This window comes from Aquarana catesbeiana, linkage group LG08 (assembly GCF_042186555.1).
Source record: "Aquarana catesbeiana isolate 2022-GZ linkage group LG08, ASM4218655v1, whole genome shotgun sequence".
In the NCBI taxonomy this organism is placed as follows: domain Eukaryota; kingdom Metazoa; phylum Chordata; class Amphibia; order Anura; family Ranidae; genus Aquarana; species Aquarana catesbeiana.
Window position 1 is genome coordinate 276,912,755 of NC_133331.1, and position 26,486 is coordinate 276,939,240.

Here is a 26,486-nt window from a genome sequence, read left to right on the forward strand (position 1 = left end):
CCCCACCAAGGAGTAAGAGAAGGAATACAAATAGAAAATACATGAGGGGAAGGAACAAAGAAAAAGAGCGAGAAAGAATAAGAGAACAAGAAAGATGGCTAGAGAGGGATGGGGGGCAAGAAATTAGCATAGAAAGAGATAAAAGGGAAAGAAAAACAAAGAGAAAGATGTAATGTACCAGTTGGGGTTTTAATACTGTAAGAGTGGAAGGGACTCAGGGAGCGCTAAATGTCTGTGGGTTAGGGGCACAAATTACTTGTCTTTCTTTGAGTGGAGACAACCTACGCTACGAAAATAATTTTACTGTTAGGGGTCCCCACAACTTGGGAAATTTTATCAAGGGGTCAAGGCACTAGGAAGTTTGAGAACCACTGGCATATGTTGTTACCACTTCCCAGGTAACTGTAGGAAGGATTTTTCCCTTTGCAGATTTTTGGTTATTAACCATAAACTGAGGCTCCGGCGCACCTTTGGAGTCAGACACATTGGAAAAACTAGAGCTTGAACCCTCTTGTTCCAAGCCGATAAGATACTGTTTTGCAGCAGTCTTAAATGAAACTGAGCATAAGGAACGGCCTTGAATGAAGCCAACAATCTTTTCCTTATGGAAGTTGAATAGAAGGATTCATCTTGCTTCGACCACCTTAATCAGTTCCTTTATGGCGCTGATCTTTGCCTGGGGCAAGAATACCCCTTTTCTGGGTGTATCTATAACTTCCTTAATGGTTTTAAGGAAGATTTCTCTAGGTTGAAAATCCAACCTAGGTATCCCAGGTAGTTGAATGTGGTGACCATACTTTGGTCTAAGCGAGCTACCGACTGGTCTATCAAGAGCCGATCATCTAGGTAAACTATAATCATTATACCTTGGGCCCTTAATCTGGCTAGAGGAGGGGCCAGAATCTCTGTAAACACTCAAGCTGCAGTAGCTAGACCAAAAGGCAGGGCTACAAACTGAAAATGAAGATTTTCTACCTTAAAGTAGATAATATTGGTGAGCGGGGAAATATTCCCACGGTGGTATGCACCCTTGACGTCGATTGATATCAAAAGTTCTCCTCCTTGTAGGATGGAGACAACTGATTGGATTGACTCCATGTGAAAAAGAGCGGATATCCAGGAACCGGTTTTGATTCTTGAGATCCAGAATGGGTTTGACATCGCCATTCGATTTTGCCGTGAAAAAAGGTTTGAATAAAACCTCAACCCCAGCTCTTTCATGGGGAGCAGCATGACCACTCTTTGCCAAAGGATGGTCCAATGCTAGAAAGAGAGACTTTCTTTTTCTCTGGATCTTTAAGAATGTTTGATCTGAGAAAAACGAGGAGACGGGAACTCTTGAAGACCCCAGATTGTACTCTAGAGCTATTGAAGAAGCCACCCATCTGTCTTGACATTCTTTCTGCCAGACCCTTGAGAACTGCAGAAGTCCCAACCCCCCCCCCACAAGCGGGGGCGCCTTTTCCTAAGGAGGTTTTAGTATCTTGTTTGTAGGTTTCTTTTGTCCCCGGGCTTGACCCTGAGGAATACCTCTTGAACTTGACGGCGGAAGCCGTCGTGACTGCCTGGAGGCTGATGCCCCTGGCACTGGAGAAGGAGCTTGTTTAGATGAAATACATTTACTCCTTTTCTTAAATGGCAAAGGGGTACCTTTTCAATAGAAATTCTTTGGATGAATTATCCAAGATATCCCAAATAGCCGTTCACCGCAAAAAGGAAAATCAGCCAGGAGTTTTTTTTTTTATGACGCTTTGACTAACCAATTTTTCAACCATAGTATTCTATACATATGTACCAGCTCAGTAGCCTATGGCACCTGGTATTCCCAGGTGGTCTCCAGGTACTAACCAGGCCTGACCCTGCTTAGCCTTCGAGATCAGATGAGATCAGGTGCTTTCAGGGTGATGTGGCTGTAGGCCGAAAGGTGTGAGGCCTGAAGATAGAATCTCTCATAGCGTCTATTGCCAACATAAACCTACTAGGAGCTTGCCAGTTCCTGGGCCTGCTGAACAGGGATAACCTTGAGCACCTGTTTAAACCGGTCCCTCAAGGATTTTGACATATACCAATTACTGTCAGCACAGGCCGACACAACCTGTCAGGAAAACAATATATGTTTTTTTTTTTTGTTTTTTTTTTAATAGGAATTCCAACTCTTTATCCATTGGATCCCTAAGTATTTGAGCATTGTCTGCCGGACAAGTCAAATTTTTAATCAAAAGATATAGCAGAAGATATAACCTTTAATACGTTTTTTCTTCCATAGGATAAAATGTGAAAAACTTTTTAGGAGGGAAAAAATGCTTATCTGGGTGATCCCACTCAGAATACATAAACTTTCCCTACAATGAATGGACAGGAAAGGCATACACAGCTTTGAGAAGGCTTTAGCAAACCCAAAACAAGAAGAAGACACTCAGTTAAGGGTAGCATAAAAAATGGAGCGAACCAATTTCAGTAAGGAATTGTACCCACAATGTGAAGCTGATCCTTCTGCATATGACCCCTCAGAAGAGGAGTCATCAGCCTGTTCATGGTCCCCTGAGAGAAAACATCTTCTCCTGCCCCAGATCCTCAGTTTAAGGGTCCTTGGGTAATGGAATGGAACCTGTCGCATTTTATCCCAATTGGGGATGCGATTAAAACCACTAACTTTTTTCTCATGCTATCATGCCTGAGGAAAAATACTTTTTTACAAATATAGGCAGGGGCTGCAGTGTTGTAAACAGTTGCAAACATTCCATGGCCCCTGAAGGCTCACTCTGACCAGCCACCCCCTCTCAGGGGAGGATGCCATTGTAGAGATAAAATTTAGGCTTTCAGAGCTTGAGGGAGATCCCTTTAACTCTCTTTTGGGGTGTTTCTACCTCATCCTTCTGACCATAGCCCGATGCATAAATGCAGAGGTACTACCAGAAGAAATTGCATCCACTGCTTTGAGTAATAGTCCAGCCACTGCCGCTGCTATTAACGCTCAGCCTGATGCGAATAGTAAATGTGTCAATAGGAATGCCTGTGTCACCAAACCTTTTACATGCCCCTCCTTGCTCTTGTGTCCCTCCGACAACTTGCAGCAGTAAAAATGGAGCTTTTTAAACACACTCCTGTGCTGAGCGTTGGAGGACGCCAATGCTGCGCTAAGCCCTGCCCCCTCCATAGCATCGCCCTCCCCCTCCTCTCTCTTTAAAAGAGAGTTTTCCCCACGTGAGCGCAGGCCTCCGATCCAATGGGATCGGCTTGTGTGTGAGGGAGGAATGGCGAGGAGGAGATCTAGACAAGCCACTGTTCAGGCGGTAGGAAAAATAGAGCAGCATGACGATCGTTTTTTAGCTTTCCTCTTTCCAGGCAGAGGGGGAGAGCTTTGTCCAGGTGGGGGGTGTCTGGTGGAGGAAACCCCCCCAAACTTACCGGAGGTCTGCCTGTTAGCCGGAAGAAAAAAGCCTGCTGCTTCCTGACACAGCGTGATCTCTGAGGAAAGCATGAGAAGGTACATGCTCTATACAGCCCCCCAGTGGTGACTCTTAGGCATGACAACATTTACTTTTTTTGTTAAAGGAGACATTTCATAAGATAATTCAAAAATTCCTTAGAAAAACTCCACTTACCTTTCCCGCCGCAGGGTTTTCTGTGGTAAAACCAACAGACCCAATCTTCACCCAGGGTATGGCAGAGTATTTCGGGGTATTGCAGGGTATGGCAGAGTATTGCGGGGTATTGCAGGGTATGGCAGAGTATTGTGGGGTATTCCAGGATATGGCAGAGTATTGCGAGGTATTGCAGGGTATGGCAGAGTATTGCGGGGTATGGCAGAGTATTGCGGGGTATTGCAGGGTATGGCAGAGTATTGCGGGGTATGGCAGAGTATTGCGGGGTATTGCAGGGTATGGCAGAGTATTGCAGGGTATGGCAGAGTATTGCGGGGTATTGCAGGGTATGGCAGAGTATTGCGGGGTATTGCAGGGTATGGCAGAGTATTGCGGGGTATTCCAGGGTATGGCAGAGTATTGCGGGGTATTGCAGAGGGAATTGCAGAGTATTGCACAGCATTGCAGGGCATGCAGAGTAGTAGGGATGGCTGAGCATGGATGGATGGATGGCTGGATGTCTCTGTGCAGCGCTGTGGGCACTACAGATGCAGCCCACAACGCTGCAGCCATCCATCCATCCGCCTCTTCGGTCACTGTGTACCGATCGGTACAAAGGAGGGGAGGAGAGGGGGAGGAGAGGAACCGGCGTCATCAGATGACGCCGGTTTGTTTACATGTGATCGCTCCGTCATTTGACGGAGCGATCACATGTAAACAGCCGCGATCAGCGGCCATTTACCGGGATCTGTGATGCGCCGGGTCCTGTGGACCCGGCGATCACGGATGCTCTCGAGTGCGCGCCCTAGGGGGCGCGCGAGAGCAGAATTCTGGGAGGACGTCCCTGGACGTCCTCCCAGAGTTAAACAACCGCCCTGTAGCCGTCATTTGGCTATGGGCCGGTTGTTAAGTGGTTAAAAGCTTAAAGGATATCTAAAGCTTCAGTTTTAAAAAAAAAACAAACATGTAATACTTACCTCCTCTGTGCAGTTGGTTTTGCACAGTGTGGACCCGATCCTCCTCTTCCGGGGTTCCCTTAGCGGCGCTCCTGGCTCCTCCTCTTCACCGGAGCAGTTCTCCCTCGGGGCACTCATGCGGGCATGCTCTCGTTCCCTGCTGCTGCATTCATTGACACAAACAGCAGAACCCGGCTCCTACGTCATTGGATTTGACTGACAGCAGGGGGAGCCAATGGCTGCACTGCTATCAATCTATCCAATCAGGACCCGAGACACCGGCTGGAGCTGGTGTTCTTGTCCCTGTGGCTGATCACATAATCATAAAACGTTAACCACTTGCCGACCGCCTCACGACGAAATACGTCGGCAGAATGGCACGGGCAGGCAGAATCACGTACCTGTATGTCATCTGCCTCCCGCGGGTGGGGGGTCCGATCGGCCAGCCCAGCCCACCCAAGTGCAGTATCGATCGATCACTGTCACTTACAAAACAATAAACGCATAACTGCAGCGTTCGCAGAGTCAGGCGTGATCCCTGTGATCGCTAACAGTTTTTTTGGTAGCATTTTGGTGAACTGGCAAGCCCAAGCCCCAAGCAGCGTCAGGTTAGTGCCAGTACCGCTAACACCCACACACGCACCGTACACCTCCCTTCGTGGTATAGTATCTGAACGGATCAATATCTGATCCAATCAGATCTATACTAGCGTCCCCAGCAGTTTAGGGTTCCCAAAAACACAGTGTTAGCGGGATCAGCCCAGATACCTGCTAGCACCTGCGTTTTGCCCCTCCGCCCAGCCCAGCCCACCCAAGTGCAGTATCGATCGATCACTGTCACTTACAAAACACTAAACGCATAACTGCAGCGTTCGCAGAGTCAGGCCTGATCCCTGCGATCGCTAACAATTTTTTTGGTAGCGTTTTGGTGAACTGGCAAGCACCAGCGGCCTAGTACACCCCGGTCATAGTCGAACCAGCACTGCAGTAACACTTGGTGACGTGGCGAGTCCCATAAGTGCAGTTCAAGCTGGTGAGGTGGCAAGCACAAGTAGTGTCCCGCTGCCACCAAGAAGAAGACAAACAGGCCCCTCGTGCCCATCATGCCCTTCCTGCTGCATTCGCCAATCCTAATTGGGAACCCACCACTTCTGCAGCGCCCGTACTTCCCCCATTCACATCCCCAACCAAATGCAGTCGGCTGCATGAGAGGCATTTTCTTTATGTCCTCCCGAGTACCCCTACCCAACGAACCCCCCCAAAAAAGATGTCGTGTCTGCAGCAAGCACGGATATAGGCGTGACACCCGCTATTAATGTCCCTCCTGTCCTGACAATCCTGGTCTTTGCATTGGTGAATGTTTTGAATGCTACCATTCACTAGTTGAGTATTAGCGTAGGGTACAGCATTGCACAGACTAGGCACACTTTCACAGGGTCTCCCAAGATGCCATCGCATTTTGAGAGACCCGAACCTGGAACCGGTTACAGTTATAAAAGTTACAGTTACAAAAAAAAGTGTAAAAAAAAAAAAAAAAACCACAAAAAAATATATATAATAAAAAAAAAATAGTTGTCGTTTTATTGTTCTCTCTATCTCTATTCTCTCTCTATTGTTCTGCTCTTTTTTACTGTATTCTATTCTGCAATGTTTTATTGTTATTATGTTTTATCATGTTTGCTTTTCAGGTATGCAATTTTTTATACTTTACCGTTTACTGTGTTTTATTGTTAACCATTTTTTTGTCTTCAGGTACGCCATTCACGACTTTGAGTGGTTATACCAGAATGATGCCTGCAGGTTTAGGTATCATCTTGGTATAATTCTTTTCAGCCAGCGGTCGGCTTTCATGTAAAAGCAATCCTAGCGGCTAAGCCTCTAGACTGCTTTTACAAGCAGTGGGAGGGAATGCCCCCCCACCGTCTTCCGTGTTTTTTTCTGGCTCTCCTGTCTCAACAGGGAACCTGAGAATGCAGCCGGTGATTCAGCCAGCTGACCATAGAGCTGATCAGAGACCAGAGTGGCTCCAAACATCTCTATGGCCTAAGAAACCGGAAGCTACGAACATTTCATGACTTAGATTTCGCTGGATGTAAACAGCGCCATTAGGAAATTGGGAAAGCATTTTATCACACCGATCTTGGTGTGGTCAGATGCTTTGAGGGCCGAGGAGAGATCTAGGGTCTAATAGACCCCAATTTTTTCAAAAAAGAGTACCTGTCACTACCTATTGCTATCATAGGGGATATTTACATTCCCTGAGATAACAATAAAAATGATTACAAAAAACAAAAAATGAAAGGAACAGTTTAAAAATAAGATAAAAAAGCAAAAAAGGGCGTGGCTTGATGCGCGGCTTTCACGGAAGCACATTAGAGGAGCTCCGTAAGTCACACAGCCTTACAGCCTGACACCCTGCCGCAGAGCCTTCAATGCCGGGCAGAAAGCTTCACAGCACCCCGCAGACACCTTCCCATCGTGGGCATCAGCCATCCACTGCTAGGAACATCGCCGATTTGCTGAGACAAAAGCCGGCGGTTGGCAGCAGCACGACTGGTCGCAAGATGGTGCTGATGCAACAGGCCGAGCTCTACGACAAAGATTTCAGCGGTGACTCAAGAACTGAGGACACAGGTAGGGGCAAATCCAGAGTAAACAAATCCCTGACCTAGGCTGATATGTCCGGATTTACTCTAGACATCAAATCCACGTTTTCGGCCGCAATCACAGACCTGAAAACTAATCTAGTGGTTCTTACTGAGAAACTGGCTGCTACAGAGCACGCAGGGAGGCAGAGAGACAAGGCCTTACACAGACTTGATCAGGTCACGGTCTCTCATGCACAACACTTCATTGACATGAATAGACACCTGGAGGACCTTGACAACAGGGGCAAGAGGAATAATATTAGGGTGCGGGGGATCCCTGAATCAGTAGAGGCGGACCAGATAGCCTCAGCCCTCCAAAGGGTCTTCAACAGCCTCCTAGACAGACAGGAAGAGACAGAAATAGAATTTGGGGCTCTTAGGCCTAGAGGCTCTGACAATGCCCCACCGCGTGACATAATATGCTGCCTCCAGAGCTTTCAATTGAAGGAAGACATAATGCGCAGAGCCAGAAGAAATGACAGGATCATCTTTAATGGAGAAACCATAATGTTGTTTCATGACTTATCACAGATTACTCTAAAAAAAACGCAGAGCTTTACGTCCTCTACTTGATAAGCTCAGGGACAGAGATCTCAGATACACCTGGCGTTTCCCTTTTGCACTTATTGTGTCAGCGAATGGTCACCAACACGTTCTACTCACTCCATCAGACCTTCCCGATTTCTGTGCCGGCCTAGGTCTAGACCTAGTGGAACTCCCTGACTGGTACGCAGACTTTCTCCTACCACCGCATGATAGGAGCCCACCTCGGTCGCCATTTTCAACGCCAGAAAAGAGACTTTCTAAGAAGATGAAACAGGGGAGGCCTGGAGGTTCCAAAACGGGCACTCCAAATCCGAGACCTGTGTTGGATCAGGATCATGCAGAAGATTAAGGTTCGGCTGAACCTCTTATCATCTACCTTAGTGGCATAGCCCCACTTACCAGTACAGTGACAGTTGCATTTTTTCCTTTGGAACTCTCCATACTTCTTTTTTTTTTTTTTTAGACCCTCCACTCAGCTCCTGCACAGCTCCAAGTTAGGCTCCCAGTTGGGTATGGTGATCTTATGGAGATTTAGAGCTCAGTGGAGGTTGCCTGTCAAAGTCCCAAACACAAAATGTAATTCGCTATTTTACAATACTGGACATTAAGTTCTGAGGCTAAGGGTGCACCTCTGGGAGAGAGGATGTGGGTGGTCACGACACTTTGGAGGTGATGACCACGAGGTGCGATAAGATTGCAGTAATGCAGTTAAATGTTTTAAGAAGCGATAAAGGTTTAGATGTCCCGCAGTTAGGGGAGCATGGATCCCCTGAATGACAGGGTGAATTCATTATATTCTTAACATATTTTATATATAAAGCTGTGTGTTACATGGAGGCACGGTTAGCCAGTTATATTTCTAGTTTAAATTTTTCTTTTCTGTGTTTTGTTTTCGACGCAGTATACTATTCTTATTTTTGTTCTCATACCAGGCGGCCTGACCTCCCTCTATCTCACAAAGTGATCTGGTCCTATTCGTAGACCACCAGACTCACTATTATTCTCTAGATAGGGCCCTATCTAGAGGTTGACCTAAGTTTTTCCACTTTCTCTACTTCCTCTTTTAAACCTTGACCAATCGCGTTACCCGCTTATAGGAATATTCTGACAGTGTGTTAGTATTTATTTCAGGCACACAGTTCACGGATCCACTTCTGAGTTTGCATCATGGCCTACTCATTCCTGGGACGCAACCCTACAGTGATTTCACATAACGTCCAAGGGTTGAACATACCTGAAAAGCGAACTACGCTGGGCATGTTCCCAGGCTCACCGACTCAACCTTCACTAAGGCATTTCATGCTACCAATGATCAGGCAAAATCGAAGGGGGTTTCAATTCTAGTTAATAAAAACGCACCCTTTGAACTGACGGAACAATTGACAGATATGGAGGGCAGGTACATTTTCCTGAAAGGGACATATGGTGACACACCCATCACCATAGCAAATGTCTATTTCCTGAATAAAGCTCATTTAACCTCCTGTAATCAGATAGTTCATCAGTTACAGGAATTCACCTCAGGGTGTCTGCTACTAGGAGGGGATTTTAACATACCTCTGAATCCCCTGACAGACACCTCTACTGGAACTACCAGTATCAGATACAGGACACTGAAAGGTATTAAAAACCTTCTCACTCACTCAAGTTGATAGATTCATGGAGATTTCTAAATCCGACTGGTCGAGACTACAGTATACGTTTTATTCAACTCCCCATTAGAAATACGCACGGCTAGACTATCCTTTTATATCACAAAATGATCTTTCGACACTCACAGAGGCCTGTATAGGCTCACAATCCATATCAGACCACGCACCAATAGCTTTAACTTTAGACTTAACGAAACGGCCACAAAAAGCCCAGATGTGGAGACTTAACTCCTCCATACTTTCAGATCCTACTCATATACACAAGCTGAGGGAATCACTGAGAGGCTTTTTCGATCGAAATACCACACTTGGGATGGACCCGCTAACACTCTGGGAGGCCCATAAGTGTACACTGAGGGGGGAACTGATTTTGATAGGCTCTCAGTGCAAAAAACAGAGAGAGAAAGAGATTACACACTTGATAGAACGCATTCGCTATCTGGAATCTTTACACAAACAGTCCTTGTCGGTCAACATGACCACGGACTTACTAAACACTAGGAAATCTCTGCAGAATCTCTTTGACACGAAGGCCAAACGCTTCTTGTTTTTCAAGAAAAAGATTTATTATGAGGAAGGCAACAAACCTGGAAAGACGTTAGCCAGGGCTTTAAGAGTACACACACATAACACTAACATCTCAGGCATTAAACAAGCGAATGGCATGTTAGACGTCTCTACAGAGGCAATTGCAAAACATTTCCATGATTACTACACGGATCTCTACAATTTACCGCAACAACACAAACCGCCAGGATTGACAGGTGACAGATCCCAGATCATTCGAGAGTATCTAGACAAAAGTGGTCTTCCGTCATTAGAGGACATAGAAGCCAATACGCTTGAATGTCCAATAGACACAACTGAGATTAGACTTGCCATCAAAAATTTGAAACAAGGTAAAAGCCCGGGGCCGGACGGGTACACAGCAATTTATTATAAAACATTTACAGACCTATTAACTGACCCATTGGCGGCGGCCTTGAACTCCATGTCTGATTCCAAGGAGATGACACCAGACCTTCTCTCGGCATTTATAACGGTCATTCCAAAAGCGGGTAAGGACCCTCATGAGTGTGCAAGCTACCATCCTATATCCTTGTTGAATACAGATGTTAAAATTTTCACAAAAATACTTGCCAACAGATTGAAACCCTTCCTACATAAACTAATTGGGCCTGAACAGGTAGGCTTCATGCCTGGCCGAGAGGCCAAAGACAATGTCATTAAATCTCTGTTACTAATAAACAAGATTAAAACAGACGACACCGAGGGCCTTCTCCTGTCCATAGATGCGGAGAAGGCCTTCGACCGAGTGGCTTGGAACTACATGCTGGCCACTTGCAAACATGTGGGTCTGGGCTCGAGAATATTGGCTTGGATTTCAGCACTTTATCAAAAATCCACAGCAAGATTAAAAATAAATGGCACACTTTCCGAGAGTCCACATTGCAAACGGCACAAGACAAGGGTGCCCTTTATCCCCTCTCTTGTTCATACTGTCCTTGGAACCATTCATCAGACAAACCAACTTAAACCCCTATGTAAGGGGTTGGCGGGTGAGGGATCGAGAGTTCAAGGTTGCTGCCTATGCGGACGACTTATTGTTCTTTATATCTAGGCCCCAAGTTACTCTCCCCAACCTCATGAAGGATTTTGGACATTATGGATATGTCTCTAACTTAAAGATAAATTATTCTAAGTCAGAAGCCATGAACATATCACTTCCCACCCACTCACTCACCTCCTTTATGGACAATTCCCCTTTCAAATGGGATCCTAAAAAACTGAAGTACTTAGTAGTTAATTTAACCCCACAGATCTCTTCATCCTATGATCAAAACTTCCCTCCACTACTGAAAAATATTGACAGAGACCTACACAACTGGCACACAGGAACCTTTTTGTGGTTTGGTCGAGTGGCCATTATCAAAATGACTGTTTTACCTAGGCTTCTTTACGTAATACGTACATTACGGATTAAGTTGCCATCAAGTTTGTTTAGGACCTTAAGAACATTGTTCCTGAAATTCATCTGGGCGTATAAAAAACCAAGAATCAAATTTGAAACCTTATTAAAAGTAAAAGAACTGGGGGGGGCTCGGAGTACCCAACTTGAGAGATTACTATCTGGCGTCACACATAGCGAGGATTATAGACTGGCATTGCCATCGAGACAGTAAAGACTGGGTGAAGATGGAGATGGATCTCTCTTCCACACCACTTTCTTTTGCCCCATGGTTACAATGGACAGCATACCCTGATGACCTAAAGCATCATCCCTTAACAGGAGCTACTCTTAAATTGATTCATGATTTACCTAGAGGTACCGAGATCACATCTGCGATAGGCCCATTAACACTGATGAAAGACAACCCAGAGTTTATCCCAGGGATGAATAATTCTCATCTCAAGTCACCCCTCACTGACAGACCTCTTTTAGCAGGCGACTGTTATCATCAGGCTAAAGTAAAGGATTATCAGGTTCTAAAAAGGGAAGATAACGTGACAGATTTACCCTTTTGGGTTTACTTACAAGCTAGAAGTTATCTTAAGGACAAACACAAGGCGGGAGACTTTTCTAGACCTCTGACGGAATTTGAGTCAGTGTGCCACACAGGGGAACCGGTCAGCAGAACAACTTCCATTTCTTACGCATGGCTACAAGATGCAAGGGGACCAGCAGATGACAGACTCAGAAGGAAGTGGTCTGATTCCTTACAGATAAACATAACACCTAAACATAGTTACATAGTTACATAGTAGGTGAGGTTGAAAAAAGACACAAGTCCATCAAGTCCAACCTATGTGTGTGATTATGTGTCAGTATTACATTACATATCCCTGTATATTGCGGTCATTCAGGTGATTATCTAATAGTTTCTTGAAGCTATCAATGCTCCCCGCTGAGACCACCGCCTGTGGAAGGGAATTCCACATCCTTGCCGCTCTTACAGTAAAGAACCCTCTACGTAGTTTAAGGTTAAACCTCTTTTCTTCTAATTGTAATGAGTGGCCACGAGTCTTATTAAACTCTCTTCTGCGAAAAAGTTTTATCCCTATTGTGGGGTCACCAGTACAGTATTTGTAAATTGAAATCATATCCCCTCTCAAGCGTCTCTTCTCCAGAGAGAATAAGTTCAGTGCTCGCAACCTTTCCTCATAACTAAGATCCTCCAGACCCTTTATTAGCTTTGTTGCCCTTCTTTGTACTCGCTCCATTTCCAGTATGCATTATTTTACATTTTTCTACATTGAACCTCATTTGCCATGTAGTCGCCCACCCCATTAATTTGTTCAGGTCTTTTTGCAAGATTTCCACATCCTGCGGAGAAGTTATTGCCCTGCTTAGCTTAGTATCGTCTGCAAATACAGAGATGGAACTGTTTATCCCATCCTCCAGGTCGTTTATGAACAAATTAAATAGGATTGGTCCCAGCACAGAACCCTGGGGGACCCCACTACCCACCCCTGACCATTCTGAGTACTCCCCATTTATCACCACCCTCTGAACACGCCCTTGTAGCCAGTTTTCAATCCATGTACTCACCCTATGGTCCATGCCAACGCACCTTATTTTGTACAGTAAACGTTTATGGGGAACTGTGTCAAATGCTTTTGCAAAATCCAGATACACCACGTCTACGGGCCTTCCTTTAGCTAGATGGCAACTCACCTCCTCATAGAAGGTTAATAGATTGGTTTGGCAAGAACGATTCTTCATGAATCCATGCTGATTACTGCTAATGATATCATTCTTATTACTAAAATCTTGTATATAGTCCCTTATCATCCCCTCCAAGAGTTTACATACTATTGATGTTAGGCTAACTGGTCTATAATTCCCAGGGATGTTTTTTGGGCCCTTTTTAAATATTGGTGCTACATTGGCTTTTCTCCAATCAGCTGGAACCATTCCAGTCAATAGACTGTCTGTAAAAATTAGGAACAACGGTCTGGCAATCACCTGACTGAGTCCCTAAGTACCCTCGGATGCAAGCCATCTGGTCCAAACAATGGAGGAACGCTTGTATTTTATCGCATAAGTGCTCCATTAGCACCAAGGCACAAGAAACAGCATATAAATTGATGACACAGTGGTACTTAACACCAGTGAAATTAAACAAGTGGTATCCACAAACATTGGACCGATGTTGGCGATGTTTGGAGGATAGTGGTTCTCTGTTGCATATTTGGTGGCAATATCCATTGATCGCTAGCTACTGGAACAAAGTCTTAGAACTAATCAAACTGATAACGGAGACGACTTTACCTCTAGATGCAGCTTGCTGCCTACTACACGTCTCAAATTGGTCTCTAAAAAAATACAAACGTTCTCTCACAAGGCATCTACTAAACGCTGCCAAATAGCTTAACCCAATTCACTGGAAATCTAAGCGAGTACCAACAGTCACTGAGTGGCTGCATAGGGTTGCAGATTTCTATGAAATGGAAGACACTCTCGCTCAATCCAATGAACGGGTAGATTGCACCAAACTTTCTTGAGACCTGGCGTCCCTGGAATGGATTCAAATACTCCAAGACTTTCAATTATATTAACAATGCTCAGACTTCTGGGCCTGTTTAAGATCGGAACGCTTGTATTTACAACAATAGTCTCTCACTGGCTCTATACAGCTAGATAACGCGGTTGGTCACCTGTCGAAATATCTTTGAATATACATTGGTCATAAATTCTTTTTCCTTCTTGTTTCTTTTTTCACTCTTTCTCTTAAATCTGGCAAACAAATCAGATGATTCACTTTATTAAAATACCTCTGAGAAGAATAGGTCTTGACAAGGATAAGTGTGATTGACAAGGGTCATAAACTCTGTTAAATTTTATGCTACAGACCACACTTAACAAAACTGAAATTAACTCTATAATATGTTATAAGTTGTTTTCTTTCAGATTAATGTAAACTAATGTCGACCAAATATTGATATGTAAGGTAACTTGAAACCATTTTGGTTTCTCTGATTTGTACTGACTTCTCAACTTCTAAATAAACTTTTTTGATGTTAAAAAAAAAAAGCAAAAAAATAATAAAGAAAAAAAAAAAAGCACCCCTGTCCCCCCTGCTCTCGCGCTAAGGCGAACGCAAGCGTCGGTCTGGCGTCAAATGTAAACAGCAATTGCACCATGCATGTGAGGTATCACCGCGACGGTCAGATCGAGGGCAGTCATTTTAGCGTAGACCTCCTCTGTAAATCTAAAGTGGTAACCTGTAAAGGCTTTTAAAGCATGTCATGTTTGGTATCCATGTACTCGGCCTAAGATCATCTTTTTTATTTCATCAAACATTTGGGCAATATAGTGTGTTTTAGTGCATTAAAATTTAAAAAAGTGTGTTTTTTCCCCAAAAAATGCGTTTGAAAAATCGCTGAGCAAATACTGTGTGAAAAAAAAAAAACACCCACCATTTTAATCTGTAGGGCATTTGATTTAAAATATATATATAATGTTTGGGGGTTCAAAGTAATTTTCTTGCAAAAAAAAAACATTTTTTCATGTAAACAAAAAGTGTCAGAAAGGGCTTTGTCTTCAAGTGGTTAGAAGAGTGGGTGATGTGTGACATAAGCTTCTAAATGTTGTGCATAAAATGCCAGGACAGTTCAACCCCCCCCCAAAGGACCCCATTTTGGAAAGTAGACACCCCAAGCTATTTGCTGAGAGGCATGTCGAGTCCATGGAATATTTTATATTGTGACACAAGTTGCGGGAAAAAGACAATTTTTTTTTTTTTTGCACAAAGTTGTCACTAAATGATATATTGCTCAAACATGCCATGGGAATATGTGAAATTACACCCTAAAATACATTCTGTTGCTTCTCCTGAGTATGGGGATACCACATGTGTGGGACTTTTTGGGAGCCTAGCCGCGTACGGGACCCCGAAAACCAAGCACCGCCTTCAGGATTTCTAAGGGCGTAAATTTTTGATTTCACTCTTCACTGCCTATCACAGTTTTGGAGGCCATGGAATGCCCAGGTGGCACAAAACCCCCCCAAATGACCCTATTTTGTAAAGTAGACACTCCAAGCTATTTGCTATGGCCTTCAAAACTGTGATAGGTAGTGAGGAGTGAAATAAAACATTTAGGCCTTAGAAATCCTGAAGGCAGTGATTGGTTTTCGGGGCCCCGTACGCGGCTAGGCTCCCAAAAAGTCCCACACATGTGGTATCCCCATACTCAGGAGAAGCAGCTGAATGTATTTTGGGGTGCAATTCCACATATTCCCATGGCCTGTGTGAGCAATGTATCATTTAGTGACAACTTTTTGTAATTTTTTTTTGTCATTATTCAATCACTTGGGACAAAAAAAAATAATATTCAATGGGCTCAACATGCCTCTCAGCAATTTCCTTGGGGTGTCTACTTTCCAAAATGGGGTCATTTGGGGGGGTTTTGTACTGCCCTGCCATTTTAGCACCTCAAGAAATGACATAGGCAGTCAAAAACTAAAAGCTGTGTAAATTCCAGAAAATGTACCCTAGTTTCTTAGATGCTATAACTTTTGCACAAACCAATAAATATACGCTTATTGACATTGTTTTTACCAAAGACATGTGGCCGAATACATTTTGGCCTAAATGTATGACTAAAATTGAGTTTATTGGATTTTTTTTATAACAAAAAGTAGAAAATATTATTTTTTTTCAAAATTTTAGGTCTTTTTCTGTTTATAGCGCAAAAAATAAAAACCGCAGAGGTGATCAAATACCATCAAAAGAAAGCTCTATTTGTGGGAAGAAAAGGACACAAATTTCGTTTGGGTACAGCATTGCATGACCGCGCAATTAGCAGTTAAAGCGACGCAGTGCCAAATTGTAAAAAGTGCTCTGGTTAGGAAGGGGGTAAATCCTTCCGGGGCTGAAGTGGTTAAAGCCTCCTAAACCACCTTAGCTATGCTTGCCAGTTAGATTTCAGCATCCACATTGCACTTGTCAACCATTTTCTCTTAGCAAACTTTTCATATGTAAACATTAACAACAAACTTCTTGTATTTGCTTCCCCTCGGTCTGTTATACCATTAAAAGTGATCTGTTATACTTGTTCACTAGATGCAACAAAATACCTGCAGATCTTATCATAAATCCAGTGAGATCGTAACTTCCTGTGGGGAGCCGACAAAACAGTGTCTCTTCTGCACTTATCCTTACTAGCCCTGCTTAGGTTACCTTTGTAAACAAGAGGACACCTTCCTTCTATGCTATGAAGACAAGGAGAGCCCCGTACACACTTCCTGCCCTAGTGCTACAATGCTGCTCCTCCATAGATGCAATATAGTGAGTGAGCATTGTCACACTAGGACAGAAAGTGTGTTACTGGCAGACTCACCAGGTGAAATTAAAGGGAAAAAGAACATAAAAAAAAAAATAATGCAAGGCAGCTCCAAACAGACCAATCCACATAACAGGAGTTTTTGTATTTATAGTAAAACTTTTATTCTTATGCCGCGTACACACGAGCGGATTTTCTGTCGGAAAAAACTTGGATGATTTTTCAGACAGAATTCCGCTCAAGCTTGCTTCGCATACACACGGTCGCACAAAAGTTCTCTGAACTTTCAACCATCAAGAACGCGGTGAAGTACACGTACAACACTACGACGAGCCGAGAAAATGAAGTTCAATGTTTCCGAGCATGCGTGGAATTGTTTCTAAACATGCGTAGGAATTTTGCGCCTCCGAATTTGTACAGACGATCGCATTTTCGGATAGGAACTTTTTCCGATTGAAAAATTGAAACCTGCTCTCAATCTTTTGCTGGCGGGAATTCTGCCAGCAAATGTCTGATGGAGCATAGACATGGTCGCATTTTCCGACCAAAAGCTCTCATCGGTCTTTTGCTGGCCGAATTTCCGATCGCGTGCACACGGCATTAGAGTCTATTGAGTGACAAAGAAATTCTGATACTGTGGGGTTATACTACTGCCTACAGGTGGCCTAGACACAAGCAAGCAAAAAAATTATAGCAAGCAGTACCAAGAGCATGAATGTAAACACATACAAACTCCAAGAAAGGAATTTTTCCGATGAGTTAGGGTTTAAAAAAAATACTATTTTCTTTCTCATCCATTAGGAGACACAAAAATTCTGATACTGTTGGGACATCCAAATGCAGTCCAGTTGAGGGATGAGCAACAACCACCAACAGGCGAAAAGACTGCAGCCTAAAAGCCGCCTGAAGGACCAACACCCAAAGCTGACACCTGAAATAGTGGATTGAATGACGCTGGGAAGCTAGGTGGATTCTACTTGGTACCTTTGATTGATATTGTAACAGTATTCTTCTACTATTATGCTGATGGGGCATCTGGGTGATGTGTAGGTGGCTTCCAAGCCAAGCGACCTCATGGAAAACCTTGGGAAATTGGTATATAGGTTGAACCAAAGATTTGGAGCTCCAAACTGAAATGTTAAAATCCAAATGGAAGGCTTGATTCTAAAACAAGTAGTGAACTCAACAGCCAACACCTGGACCTCAACCCCATCTTGATCCTTTGGCCACACTTGGTTTATTGATGATAAAAAACACATTGAAATACTTACTTCTCCTGATGATGCTATTGGTCCAATATCCTTCCAGTTCTGGTAATTTTACTGAAGGCCAACACTTAGTCTTGTGGTTTTAGCCAAGGAGAGTATCACATTTCAGGCAGTGTCACCTGTCTCTTAACTACTTTGTGATCACATGGCCAAATGCTTGTATTTGGGCTGGTATTTGTGATATCACAGCCTAAAGCATCAATTTATTCCAGGATAGGTGTTTCAGGGTCTCTGCTCATGTATCTATAAAGTATGCTTGAGAACTGTAATTTCTGTTGGTGCCAGTTAGATCTTTGGCCTGATATTCGTTAATAAGAAGCAATACAATCTTGACCACTAATAAGTTGTACTGCCATAACAACCAACAAAGGCAATGCAACAGAGATCAAACATTGCATACATGATGTTTAATAGACAAAAATAATTCTTAAAGGAAACCCATTAGGAAGTATACAGATTGACTTCTTAAAATACTAGTCCCCTGTTATGCTTATCCAGTGGCAAAAGTTATTTAAGTCACTGACCTAGAACAAGTATGTGGATCAGGAGCATTGATTTTTGTTCCAGGTCAGCAAAAGATTGATGTAAAGGTTTCCATTGTTTTTTATTTTGGGTAGAGTAATGAGGGGTTGGAACCCATGTCAGGCTTTTATTGTTGTCTGTGTCCTCTTTAGCTGTATGTCTGTGATGTGAGATCATCTTACTCTGGCCTTTCCTATTCTCACTAGCTTTGGAATGAGATTTGATGTTGCTCACTGTTCTCCTAGCGGGAGAGGAAGATGCAGCTGAGGGCCTGAAATGCAAGGATATTCCTGCTTCAGAATAATTTATTCTGTAGATCTGTGCTTCCTACACCTCTGCCGCTTCTTGAATATTCCCTTAACAGTCATCAGATGACCATTTTTTAGAGGGTCATCTTTGACTTGAGGAAGCCACTCTTCAAAGAGGGACATCTCCAGAGAGAAACACCATGCAGAACAAGGCATTGTAAGTCAACAAATCAGTAGTAAGGAGCCTACAGACAATGCTGGTGTCTAGTTCTTTCTTTTTTCTCCCCTGTTTGCCTTTCATTTGCACATCTTTCACAGGATTGGCCCTCTTTAATTAAAGAAGCTATCATGTTTACTTTGTGGAACCTTACAGAAACCCTGTGTCATCTGTGAGAACTAAGATGTGAGATGAGGGAGGACTTTTTTGGGAACCGTTTTCCACACTCAGAGCAGGAATATGGCAGGTCACCTGTATGGATCCTCTGATGCTGGACAAGGTTTGACTTCTGTGCGAAGCCCTTCCCACACTCAGAACAGGAGTATGGACGTTCGCCTGTGTGAATCTTCTGGTGTCTAGTGAGAAGTTTCCTCCAGGAGAAACATCGCCCGCATTCTGAACACGAATAGGGCTTTTCCCCTGTGTGGGTCTTTTCATGGGATACAAGAGTTTCCCGCAGGGAGAAACATTTTCCGCACTCAGAACACACGTACGGCTTCTCCCCTGTGTGAACTCTCTCATGTCTTATAAGAGTTGATTTCTGGCTAAAACATTTGCTGCATTCAGAGCAGGAATATGGCTTCTCTCCTGTGTGAATTCTCTGGTGCCTGACAAGAAGTTTTCTACAGGAAAATCCTCTGCCGCATTCAGAGCATGCATATGGCTTCTCCCCCACGTGTGATCTCTGATGCGAAATAAGAGACTCTCTTCGGGTAAAAAATTTACCACAGACTGGACATAAAAACTGCTTCTCCATTGTGCAACTTCTCTGGAGGGAGATAAGTTCTGCTTGTCTAGTAAAATATTCACCACATTCAGGAGACTGGAAGAGTTTTGCCCTTTTGTGGGCTGTCTGATGATTTGCAAAAATGGAGTCATCAGAAAAACAGCCGACACGGGTAGAGGGGTCAGATGATGGATCTGTACCATGATGTGCTGAAAGGAAACTTGGGGTAATAGGAATTTCTTCGGAAGAATCATATGTGTCATCATCATCATCATCTTCTAATCCACCATCTGGAGAGATAATAGGATGTTTCTCCATATTGTACTTTCTGTACTTTCCATCTGGAGGAAACAAGTTACATAGTCTGGTTGAAAAAAGACACAAGTCCATCCAGTTCAACCAATAGAGGGAAAAAAAAAATATATATAGATATATCTATATATAGATATATCTATATATAGATATATATATATTATATATACACACACACACACACAATCCTATACCCACAGTTAAACCAGAGAAAGGTAAAAAAAAAACAGAATAAAGCATGATCCAATTTGCTCCAGCGGGGAAAAAAAATCCTTCTTGATCACCTGTCAAGTTTTTACTGTTATATATTAAAAAAAAAAAAAAAAAGCGCTGTATTTTTTCATCATAGAAGTTCAGAGATAACAGGCCAACGCGTTTCAGAGGTTCCTTCATTGGGAATTCAAGTGCTTGTATAAAATAGGTGGTGGATGAATTCTTATTAAAACAGCTATTAAGGCAAATATTTAAGGAAAGGAATGAAGCAACTTACTCCAAAGTAGACTTACTAATCCATACTATTTCTTCATACCTGCACTTCAAGCCTTGATAAAGGCTTGTAGCCCTCGAAGCACGGTGGCTTGTTACCTTCTATAATAAAATAAGTAGTCTTGGACATCTAAAGTCTTTATTGTGGTGCTCCTGTTTTCCTTAAACCTTCCTGTATTCACTTGAGGTGCTTTGAGGCCCTTTTGTGTCAGGGAGGTGCCTAACCAGAATCACTACACAACAGACTTGCTTTCAACATTGATTAAGAGGACGAACTTCCCATCTGGTGCCTCCAATCCACATCTTTGCAAGATTTTAGTGTTTATTTCTGCACTGGAGAGCTTCATCTTAATTTCTTGATTTGCGAAAGCTCTTTCTAGGAAGTTTTCCTCACTTTGAATGAATTTCTTCTAACTTCCTGTTATGTTACCAGAACAGGAAGTAAAGGGTGGGGAATCTATTCAAAACTAGACAAAGTTTAAAGAGGAATAACTGTTATATCTCATTCACTTGTGTGTAAACATCTTTTTAAGCTATTGATCTCCATAAACAAGCTTTTTATTCTCTTTTTTAATACTTGCATAATAAATAATGGAAATATGTACAAAATCAATATATACCTTCCCTATAAAATGTAAATGAAGCAGTTGTGTTGGTTGTGGATGGAATGGTAAGGGATTAGAGCCCTCATTAAAGCAAACTTTCTCTCTGTGGATGCACTGGGCATCATTGTCCTCATCCTCAATCTAAAATAGCAATTTTTATCCTTTATGTACCTTTTTTGGCTGCCCAGCCAATACCTCCATTTCAAGTTGCAGTTCTGTCAATTGTTGTAGTGACAAAGACAAGGAGAACAAGGAGAATCTGGGTCTCTTTTGAGATTTTTGGTGTTTATTACTCACCTGTGCTGATCTCTGGAGGAATTTCCTCCTCCTTACATGGATCATCACCCATCACAGATGGCTCTTCTTCTTCTTCTTTCACTTTAATTAGATCTTCATCCTGAAGAACATAAATTGGAAATTATATACACTAAATTATTTTTAAAGAATGGCCTAAAATGATCACAAGTTCAGTAAGCATGTGGATGAAGATAGTGAGTGAAGGACTCAATCAGACTGGGCACTTTCACTATTTGATAAACTCTCATACAAGTTCTAGGCACCTCAGTTCCTAGCCTGGAGTTTGAAGAACTTGTCATGAAACTTTCATCCGGTAGAACCTGAAAAGGCACTTGGGAACATTTATTTCCTCTGCCCACAACAGCGGTTAAGGTATCTGGTATCTGTGTAATTATTTGCTTGAACACAAGAGGATATGATTACGCCGCTCATCTTTTGAGAAGAATTCAAAGCAGGATTACCCCAAATCAGTCTTCATTCCTCCGAGTTTTATGCAGAATTGGAAGAAGAAACTATATTGCTAAAAGTTTGTGGACATCAATGCACTACATTAATGGGAGCTTGTTAGACATCTCCTTCCAAAGCCATGGGAAGTAATATGGAGTCGTCCCTCCCACCTCGGGGATGGGGAGCTTTATTAGTACTCTTCAACTAAAACAAAGTAGCCCGCACCCTCAAAAATCAGGAGTATCCTTTTACTTTTGGCCACACAATGTATATTCCATGCCAATATGACATTCATTTTCAAAGCAAACCTTCTTTTTTGGATAGGATGGAAAGGGATTAGAACAGATGTCAGGTTTTTGCTGTCGGTGCCCCCAATTATCTTGTTTACCATTATCGTCCCCATGTGCTGTTTAACATTATCACCGAAAGTGAAAAGTAAATTTTGGGTGGTTCCCAGAACAGTGATAGAAGGGAAATTGTCCAATGGGGACACTAGTTCTGGTGACAGCCAGGGAATCCCTCACTTTTGGAGCGATTTCCTCTCACTTGTTCAAACCATTGAAGCACAGGAGGAGAGGAAGTGGTGGTCATTGACTACTACATTGATGCTGGGTTCACACTGAAGCATGGAGCGGCTCACAGCAGGGGTCTGATGTGTCCCTGTTCACCATTTCAGGTCCAATTTCAGCCGAATTTTTGGCTGAATTTAGACCTGAAACGGACCACAAGACGCACAGGACTCCTGTGCAATTTGAACCAGAGCCGCGTGAACCGGCTCTATTGAGAGCCGGTCACAATCTCCTGACATGCGAATTGGAGTCCAATTCGCAATAGTGTGAACCCAGCCTCAGCAGCTTTAAAATATTTGCCCATATTTTTTTTTATATATTTTTTTTTTTTAATATAAAAAGATCAAGAAGGTGTGCAAGTAATATAGGGGAAACAGGCTATCACTTGTGAATATATTCCTGGAGCTAGGCTTTCGTTTTTTAGATTCCTCCAAAAATTACTATGATCTGGATTTTCTTTTTTTCTTTTCTGCTTTATGCTCACTTCTCTAATATAAATTTGTGCATCAATACTAGAAGTTGTAACACAGCGGTTAGGTTTTTCATGCAGTATCAACTCCATCTACCAGATATTGGTCTGAGATCCTGTGATCTTTCTGTGTGGAGTCCCGGGAATACAGAGGATGGGGACATCTTTCTGGGGTATTTCTGTTACTGGATGCATCTGTAGGAAACAATTACAGAATCACGTTTTTATATTAAAGTAACTCTGTCACAAAGCTTGTCTGGCCCATCCTGCCTCCAACACATTCCTATTGGTCAAGGATAAAGCACACCATTGTGAGGTCTGCTATGTTACTGCACTAAATGCGGGGGCGTGGCTTTACTGAAAATGTCAGAAAAAGTACCTGCGTGACTTTCCATCTGTTACTATCTAGCAGGCTATCCTAAATAATAGATGTGACAGACCCAACCAGGACAGGGGCTTTTGGAGGAGACTAGGGACTAGCCTTCTATCCACTGATTATGGCCCATGGGGGAGACTGGGGATTTTGTCTGCTTCTTCTGGTCAGAGCATGAAAAAGAGCTCAGTTCAGCCTCTGATCCGATGGAGAGAGCAGATCATTCTCTAATAATGGACAACAATGTGATGAACGCTGAGAGGGAGGCTTGGATTTTTTTTTTCTGAATAAAGACAATAAAGCTTCCCTTTTGGAGTGGATGGAAAGGTGTAATATTAATCTTGTACAGGTTAATGGTCAGGGGAAATATGGTGGCCCTCCTGCAGACTGGGTTGGAAAAGCTCCTCTACCTGGGACAGAAATATTTATCAACAATCTCCCTCAAGAAATCTATGAAGATAAATTAATTCCACCTTTCAGACTGCTGGAACATTGTATGAGGTTTGTCTTAAAAACCAAGTAAAAACCAAACACCTGACAGACTTTGTGTGTCTGGGGGCTTGGTGCCTGATTGTCTGGGGTGGACACTCCCAGACTAATCAAAGTTTGGGTGCCTAGCCGTTGATTAGCTTACTGTTAATTAGATCACTGTTAGCTGTTAGTTGCTAGCTGTTAATTAGCTTACTGTTTATGTTTGCTTTTCGTTAGATGTCCTGATGATATTGCTGTTTACAGTTTGCATTGATTAGGATAATGTGATCAAGCTTGTACCTGATTTTGTGTTGTATACAGTATATTCTGTGTGAATTTACAATAAAGGGTCAGTTCCAGTTTGCACCTAAGCTAGTGCCGTCTAGTTCTTAGGTGCAATTCTCAGCTATAATACCTGGTTCCAGAGGGGAGGAAGCTGTATCTTGACCGAAGCACCCAGGCGGAGTGCAAGGCGGTCCATCACAATACAAAATATTAAATCCTTCCCAGCCATCTAAGTAGAACAGTTACCTAGGAGGCAACTGTTTTATGCCACGGCACTTACAGCATGTGGTATATGCATTTAACAATGTAGCACTCATCTTAGATTACCTTTCTATATTCAGAACTAAAAGGGACAGCAAGGCCAGAGATGACACCAGAAATCAGACCTGGTAATGCCTGGATATTTGCAACCATAACATAACATGAATCCACACTTACTGCTGTCAAAAGAATATCAAAGTGATATTTCGAGAGGAGGGAGACACCTGGGATACGGTCCTTGTGGCTAAAGTGCCAGGCAGTTTGAAGATGACCTAAACCCTATAAAAAAGCATTTAAACCTAGCCATGAATAACTGGTGCATCTTATGCAACATCTGATAAGGAGAACTACTGTTATTGTCTGAAAACTTCCATTCATGTAAGATTGCCTGTGGAGTCAGAAGTCTTCAGACGTTTCTACAGGAGCTTCCATTCAAGATGTGTTAGTCAACAAAAAAATCTCAACAAACATACTACTATCATTATCTTTTTCAACGTTTACTACATGAAAATATGTTACTCTCTTCTGGATTTAGTGTTTATTACTCACCTGTGCCGATATCTGGAGGGATTTCTTCAAATTTACAGGGACCATCATCCATTACATATGGATCTTCTTTATTATCTTCAACTTTAACAACAATCGGGCCTTCGTCCTGCATAAGACACCACACAACATTTTTTTAACAAGATTAAACACAGGAATATCATGATTAAGTCCCTCAGAGCCCTCTACCTGATCCTCCTGAGGGATCTCTTGATGTTCCTGTGTGGAGTCCCGGGAAAACAGAGGATGGGGACATCTCTCTGGGGGATTTCTGTTACTGGATCCATCTGTAGGAAACACACACACTGACTGAATACATTGTTTCTATGTCTTTATATCAGAGGATGTGTGTATCTAGGTGGATCCTCAATACTCTTTTCTCCTTTACAAGAAATTAAAGTCTCCTCTTACCCGGTGACATGAGGGGTGGCCGGTTCTCCATCATGAGGTCCTTCTACAGATCCTTGTGTCCTTCTATATACTCCCACTCCTCCGTATATCTGAACCTATCCTTAGAATAGATGCTGCTTTGTGCAGCATTCATTAAAAAAAAAAAAATAATATTTTAAATAAAATAAATTTAAGGTGTAACTAATTAAAAATGTATTTCGTAAAATACAAAGTGCAGTAGACAAAGTGATCAGGTTTTTGTAAATGTGGGACTTCAGGGCGATAATTTAATCAACGGGCTATTTTCATCTGGTATTCAGGCTGCATGAACTAAAACTTGCTCAGCCTGATGTCATTAGGTGGGGTGTGGCTGCAGAGTGAAGCCCCTCCCCCAGCAGCACCGAAAATACCATCTTCTATATACAGTCGGCTGTGTTCAATCCATTTTGTGTTAATTTAGGCTCCATTCACATCTTGGCGTCCCGGATCATGGGTGGAATCGATGCAATCCCGAATCACGGCAAATCGCGGGACGCCCGTGTGATCCCTGTCGCTTCCAATGGCACCCCGATCGCAGCATGATTTTGCTGCGATTGTCACCCGATGAATCGTGGGACGCCTCTCGCCCAAAAGAAGTACAAGAACTGCACCACCATTCTGTTTGCGTGATTTTATTGCGATTCATCGGGTGACAATTGCTACAACTTTGCAACGCAATTGGGGTGCCATTGGAAGTGACAGGGACCGCACGGGCATTGCCGTGATTCAGGATCGCGGGCAGACTTGCAGCAATTCTGCCTGCGTTCCGAGATGCCAAGATATGAACGGAGCCTTAAAGCGGAACTAAACCTATCAATTTAACAGTTTCCCAAAACAAGGCATGTTGTGAATTACTGTCGTATTTGCTTTTGCCCTCAATCAAACTGTCAAGCCATCCAATGTCTGGTGTCATAACTGATCACATGTACAGTACCATGGCAACTGTAAATAAAACAGAGGCCAAGATGGCAGCTTCCATGGCTGTAAAGTATAGGTGGGTTTAGCTCTGCTTTAATATACTGTATACCCATTTGAAAACTGATCATCTTGAGGGATGTTGTGGTGTTCCAATGTGGAATCCCAGGAACGCAGAGGACGGGGATATCATTGGGGAAGTCACCCGCAGACTTCTTGTAACCATAATACTGGCTATACAGTACATGCAATGGAACGATTGGATGAAAAAACGATCTATTCAGAAATGGTTGCACCAAGTGATTGTTACAACCAATAGATGATTGAAAAAAATATTGGTGCAGGCCAGCTGCCTTTAGTGCTGTC

The 26,486-nt window shown here is 42.9% G+C and overlaps 1 protein-coding gene and 1 pseudogene across 1 annotated transcript in view; both read right to left on the reverse strand.

The window, feature by feature from the left end:
- The window catches only part of LOC141106746 (uncharacterized), a 92,717-nt gene that overhangs the window by 37,259 nt on the left and 28,972 nt on the right, over window positions 1-26,486 (reverse strand). Inside the window, 6 exon segments of the mRNA XM_073597674.1 lie at window positions 19,098-19,996; window positions 21,356-21,455; window positions 22,938-23,035; window positions 24,780-24,885; window positions 24,966-25,063; window positions 25,188-25,287. Coding sequence (XP_073453775.1) covers window positions 19,098-19,996; window positions 21,356-21,455; window positions 22,938-23,035; window positions 24,780-24,885; window positions 24,966-25,063; window positions 25,188-25,287 — 1,401 coding nt within the window.
- On the reverse strand, window positions 1,805-1,918 carry LOC141107018 (5S ribosomal RNA; annotated as a pseudogene).